This window comes from Sus scrofa, chromosome 15 (genome assembly GCF_000003025.6).
Source record: "Sus scrofa isolate TJ Tabasco breed Duroc chromosome 15, Sscrofa11.1, whole genome shotgun sequence".
In the NCBI taxonomy this organism is placed as follows: Eukaryota; Metazoa; Chordata; class Mammalia; order Artiodactyla; family Suidae; genus Sus; species Sus scrofa.
Genome location: NC_010457.5, coordinates 88,372,595 through 88,378,594, shown reverse-complemented (window position 1 = coordinate 88,378,594; position 6,000 = coordinate 88,372,595). Strand labels below are relative to the sequence as shown.

General features: G+C 43.6%; 1 protein-coding gene across 2 annotated transcripts in view; it reads left to right on the top strand.

Moving 5' to 3' along the window:
* FRZB (frizzled-related protein) overlaps positions 1,320 to 6,000 on the top strand; it is a 44,420-nt gene continuing 39,739 nt past the window's right edge. The window contains exons 1-2 of one of the 2 annotated variants that reach the window (XM_021074512.1): positions 1,320 to 1,446; positions 2,124 to 2,886. In XM_021074512.1, coding sequence (XP_020930171.1) covers positions 2,409 to 2,886 — 478 coding nt within the window. In that variant the 5' untranslated portion in view covers positions 1,320 to 1,446; positions 2,124 to 2,408. Of the gene's footprint in view, positions 1,447 to 2,123; positions 2,887 to 6,000 lie in introns of those variants that run through there. The other variant, NM_001243330.1, reaches the window with a different exon arrangement.

The window sequence follows — 6,000 nt, the reverse complement described above, 5'->3', positions numbered from 1 at the left end:
AAGATGAACAAGAAAATATATTTATCAAACAATCTTACTATAACCTACTCCTTACTTCTAATTTATTGAAAATTCCACCCGCATTTTCTTTACAGGGCTCCCGAAAGCTCTACTTTTGACTGTTTTTAAATTTGTTTTTTCCCTCTAAATTTTACTTGTTAAATCATTTTTCATCTAATTCATTTATATAGCTTTTGGCCTTCTTTTCTTAAATGACAGTAAATAATCCTAGACCAGACAAAGTTTGTGTGCTCACTTAAATGACTCTCTATCTGCCATCTGTTTTTTGTTTGTTTTGTTTTGTTTTGTTTTGTTTTTGTTTTTTATCCCCTAAGTGGAACAAACTTCCTTCTGAAAAAAATTACTGCAATCACAAACAGCCATTTATGGTCATTTTAGAGATAAACCCCCTAAACTCAAGTTTGCACTGACATTTTATAAGTCCTGTCAAGTCAATACTAGGGAACAGAAACCATCTCACTGGGTGCTCTAAAGTGGAAGCATCTTTTCTCTGCTTATTATTGACTGTGAGAAATGGCTAGATTAAAGCAGTGAAATGTTTCAGTGACGCAGAGCAAAGGTGACTTCCTGTTTTGTTTTAGGGTTTGTTTCCTTCTCTTCTCAATGAAGGCTGTGTTTTCTGACTTTCTGCAATCCTTTTGCTCAGTGATTTCCCATTGAAAGGGCAGGGTAGGAGGGCCTCTGCAGGTCATTCCTTTTACAATGTGCCCTGAAAAGGGAGAAAGGGGGAGAGGGAGGAGGAGAGGCAGCTCATTAGTGCAGACCCACAGGGAAGCTGTTCTCCATTTTCTTTTCTAGATTGAACTCATTTGGATGGAAAGGGTTTTATTGTTATTATCATCATTATTATCACCAGTGTGGTGTAATTTTCTCATACCTTTCTCTCAAGTGTTAGGTGAAACTATTGTTGAGAAGAGTGAAGTAGAAGTGACATTTTATTTTAGTGCATAAAATCAGGAGAAAAAAAAAAGCACAAATACTTTAAAGCAGTTAGTTTTCACATTGAAGCTCAAAAGGCAAAGCTCAAAGTTCAAATTCTGCAAAGCAAATGGAAAAAAATTAAAAAGAAAAATAAAACTCTGATTCTTGCTTCTGGTGACCCGATTTATAATTATGTACGGCGTTTCTTCTCTTTTTATGAAAGGCAATTTCCCCCCACCTAGTTACTCAAAATGCAGACCTCTGTGGTTTGGAGCTCTAGGTTGATAATAAGGCTCCAGCATCGCTGCAGCGGTCCGTGTTTTCTGCGACTTGGACATTTCAAGTGCCGTTGCTTGTCTTGGCCCTCAGGTCTGACTTTCTGCAGAGCTGCTGATCACAGAGGTGAAGCTGTAGTTTGCTTAAAGGAAGTATCTCCAGAGAAAAAGAGGGGCTCCGCTGGTTCTCAAGTGGGGAACTGAGAGCACTCCTTCGTGAGGATTTGGGGTGGGTTTAACAGTGAGGGCCTGGGGGCTCTCCTTTGGACCCAGGTTATGTGAATACGTGTGTGTGGCGGGGGAGGCGGGTCTTGCCCATGTGGGGGCGGGGAAGAGGTGCTTGTCTCAAGTCCGCTCTTTCTTGGGTTATTGCATCCTCACTGCTTCTCCAGGCTTCCCTTTCCTCTGCCTCCAACCCGCAGACCTTCTGTCTCCGGATCCCCCAACTCCCTTCCCAGGAAGAGGACCGGGCGCTGGAGGGCTGGGATTGCATGGGGGCGGAGCTGCTTCTCGGGTCCCGAGGTGGGAAAGTGAAGGCAGCGGGTCCGAGGCACAGACCGCCCGTCTAGGCTCCTCTTGCCGGTCCCTCTTGGCAGCAGCGATCTCTGCAGCTGCCACAGCTCACACCCCAAATTGGATCTTTTTGCTCAGCCTCCAAGGACTTGCAGACTCTCACTGCACCCTTCTTCTCCTGCTCTCTGTGCCCGCCCTCGACCCCTTCCCCGACCCCCGCCTTCAGCCTCTGGTCCTCCTCACTTGGGGGAATTTCTTGCTTCATTTAGCACCTTTTTGTAATCCAGGGGACGTGACACCCCGAGGCTCCAACTACCTCAGCTGAATTCTACTTTTGTTTTTATTTCTCCCTCGCTTCCTCTTGTTTTCCTCTCATCTGATTCATCTGTGAAGTCTGATGCTTCTGCCAGAGGGAGCGGGGCAATAAATAGATGTTGCGGCCCCAGAAGGCTTAGACGTCGGGAAAGAGCAGCCAGAGCGGCAGGGGCGGCGGCGGCTGGAGCTCAGCGAAGCTCGTGGGACCCCATTGGGGGAATTTGATCCAAGGAAGCTGTGAGATTGCCGGGGGAGGAGAAGCTCACAGATCATTGTGTCCACTTCCAGGGGTAGGAGGAGCCGGCGGAGCGGGCCTCTCGGCGTCCTCTGCACTGCTGCACCCTGCCCCGTCCTGCCGGGATCATGGTCTGCGGCAGCCCAGGAGGCATGCTGTTGCTGCGGGCTGGGCTGCTTGCCCTGGCGGCGCTCTGCCTGCTCCGCGTGCCTGGAGCCCGGGCTGCAGCCTGTGAGCCCGTCCGCATCCCCCTGTGCAAGTCTCTGCCATGGAACATGACCAAGATGCCCAACCACCTGCACCACAGCACTCAGGCCAACGCCATCCTGGCCATCGAGCAGTTCGAAGGTCTGCTGGGCACCCACTGCAGCCCGGATCTGCTCTTCTTCCTCTGTGCCATGTACGCGCCCATCTGCACCATTGACTTCCAACACGAGCCTATTAAGCCCTGCAAGTCTGTGTGCGAGCGGGCCCGGCAGGGCTGTGAGCCCATTCTCATCAAGTACCGCCACTCGTGGCCGGAAAGCCTGGCCTGCGAAGAGCTGCCGGTTTATGACCGTGGCGTATGCATCTCTCCAGAGGCCATTGTCACTGCCGATGGAGCAGGTGAGTCCTGGCACTACCCAGCCTCCTCCCCTGCCTTCCATCCTCTCACTTCTTAAAGGGTCCTTGTTACTCGCCCTTAGACTTCTAATTCTGTTGTTTCTCTTCGGATCACTTCTCTTTCTCTTAGTTACTCCTCTATTGAACACCACACCTTTTTTTTCTCATCTCATTATCCATCCAAATAGATACACTCCATTCCAATTGGTGACCTGTCTAAGATACTCAGTTCATCCACTCCCATCACACTTCCACTCCACAGTGCCTCTTCACTTCCATTCTTTCCATGTCCAAGTAACCATATCTTGTATAATGATGCTCTTTTCTTACTTTCTTAATTTGTTTATAATCACTGAGCTTTCTTGCCTGATTCTCTTGCATTCTCAGGCATCAGTTTTATATATCTTTCATGTTTAGCTGCTTGTCAAGATTATATGGTGAAAACAGAAAACTGAAGCACCATTTTCTTCTAATCATTAAAAATACCAAGATAATTTCAGTAACCTTATTCCAACTTGCAGATATTAGTGGTATGTGTTTGCTCAACATCCAATTTGAGCAATTACCTTCACCTTAAATTTTCCCCTCCTTTCAATGAGATAAATTGTTCTTCCATTCCAGACTGAAATAGCTGTGAAACATTGCTATGCACTGCTAATTAGCTTCTGTGACTTGCTCCAGCCACAGAGCTGGCAGGGTGAAATTGCTGGGCTCTTTTCACAATCCCACATGCCTTCAAGTCATTTTGTAAATGACATATGGATGAAAGGAGTTATATTTAATGTGTGTTATCTTCATACACTCATGTAATGTTATTTTTAATTTCACCCATTATCCCACTCTTATGCTCTGCAAATAATTTCTTTAATACCCTTTTTCATGCCCCTTCTGTGTTCATCAACTACAGATTCATTTAAATCTTTCTCTACTGTAAAACTTTACTGCTGTTCTACATGAAATGGACTAAATCACAAGTTGTTTTCTCACTAGTGTTTGGTCTAATTATGGCAGTCACAACTCTTAAGACCCCAAGTAAACCTAGTTCATTATGGTCCATTTAGTTCTAACTCAGTATCATTCCTACCAATTAATCCCAGACTCAAATTTCAGCCTTCATATACTTTAAAAATAAACCAAATCTTTTATGATTGGGCCTCTTTCAGACCCTCCCCACGTCAACTCTGTCCTTAGATGTCCTTCTCTATTCATTTCTTGGCCATCACATTTTTCTTTTTCTTGCCTCTCAACTTGCTCCACCTAAGCTCACATCCTCAGTCCATTTCTAGGTAATATTTCTTAGTAGTCAGGAAATTGGTTTGGGAAAATTGCTTTCTATGCACATTGTTCAACCTAACATATAGTGAATGGGGAGGGGGAATGTACTTGTATAAATAGCTACAAAACCAAAATAGCTCAGAAATTTCAAGAGCTTTTTGACGGTCACCTCACTTAGTTTATCACCATCGAATATACCTCTTATCTGGATTTTAATGACAAACCAACAACTGGTTGTATAATATAATCGGAAAGAAATGTATTTCTTATTAATCTTTGGGCTGAAAGACCACTCCAGAGCTTTCGTATGCATTAATGTCGTAGGCTGTGCAGACGCTGGGAGAGCTCAGTCAGTTGCTGCCCTGGTCTGCCAGGCACTTAGAATCAGTTAAATGCTGGCACTCCTCTCAGGCCAAAGGCTAGGAATGAGGTGGCTACGTTTCACACTGAAATGCATTCCTCCTCTTGCTCTGAAACCTCTCTTAGAAATGGACTTCAAATGAGAGGGGTATGGCAAGGTTAATGGCTTTCAAAAGCCATGGTCACTATAGATGGGAAGCAGTTTCCTTAAGTGTCCCTGAGTTACCTATCATCATGGACCAAATGTAGAACAATTGCCTCACTGAAGCACTCAAATAGGACGTGCATGGAAACAATTTGTCAGTCCTTGGGACCTGATTGCTAAGCTGCTTTAAAATGCTTTGCTGACAGCATCTTTGCTAGAAAAAGAAGTAGGGGTATGTGGCAGTTAGAACCATATTTTAATGATGGTTTCCCTTCCCCCTCCCTTTATTATAACCCTCAGTGTGAATCAGAGACTATGGTGGCAGGAGGGAGCTGAAGGGAGGTGGGGAGGGAGAATGGAGGGGTGGATTCTAGCCTGAAGGGTCCCTTGGCTTCCAAGGCCAGCTTGATGAAAATTACATTCCCTCTCCTGGGTCAAACTGTCAGGCACCTGGAATTACTTAGGAACTACCACATGTGGCCAGTTTAATTTACGATGCAATATGCTCCTTGGTTCAGTAGGATATGATAGTTCAAGAATCAGGGTGTTTTTTTTTTCCCCCTTTCTTCGAGGTATAAACAGAGGTCCTACGTCTTATGTCTAGAATCTAGCAGAATATAAAAATTAGGTCTCTCTGAATGGAACAATTTTTTTTTATATTTCTTCAATGTCTAGAGGATTTTCAGATCTTACCATTTTTGCAGATCTGTTCCATGCAGTATATTATGACTCCACCAACAAGTTTAAGGACATTTTACAAAGCAAAATCTTACTGAAATGGAATGTTACTTCAAGCTACTTTTTTTTTTTTAAATATTAAGGGCCAGCATATTTTTATTTATTTAGCCAAGGTTTAATTTTCATTGTTATTATTTTTAGTGATTTTTATTTTTTCCATTATAGTTGGTTTACAGTGTTCTGTCAATTAAGGGCAAGCATATTTTTATAAAGAAAAGACCATATCCTCCTGATTATTACCAATACATTCACATTAAATTTATTCTTTTCTACATTTTATGTTTACTATAGAGTTACGACTGCATGCATAACTGCCTTATCTGCTTTAGTTGAGAATTCAGTTTAGTCTTTCAGTCAGTTAATTAAGATATTAATCAAATCTTTATTATTGTATGGTGAGTAAAGGGTAGGGGGTGGGAGTAGGGTAGATGAGGTGTTGAATCTTGATTCTGCCTCATTAACTATTACTATAGGGAAATAACATAACCTCTCCAACTCAAAGTTTTCTGATCTGTAGCATGGGGACATGTTGCCTACATCCCATGAGCACTGTGAAGATGAAATGAAACAGCATTTGTAGTTTGGGGCACATAGTAAGT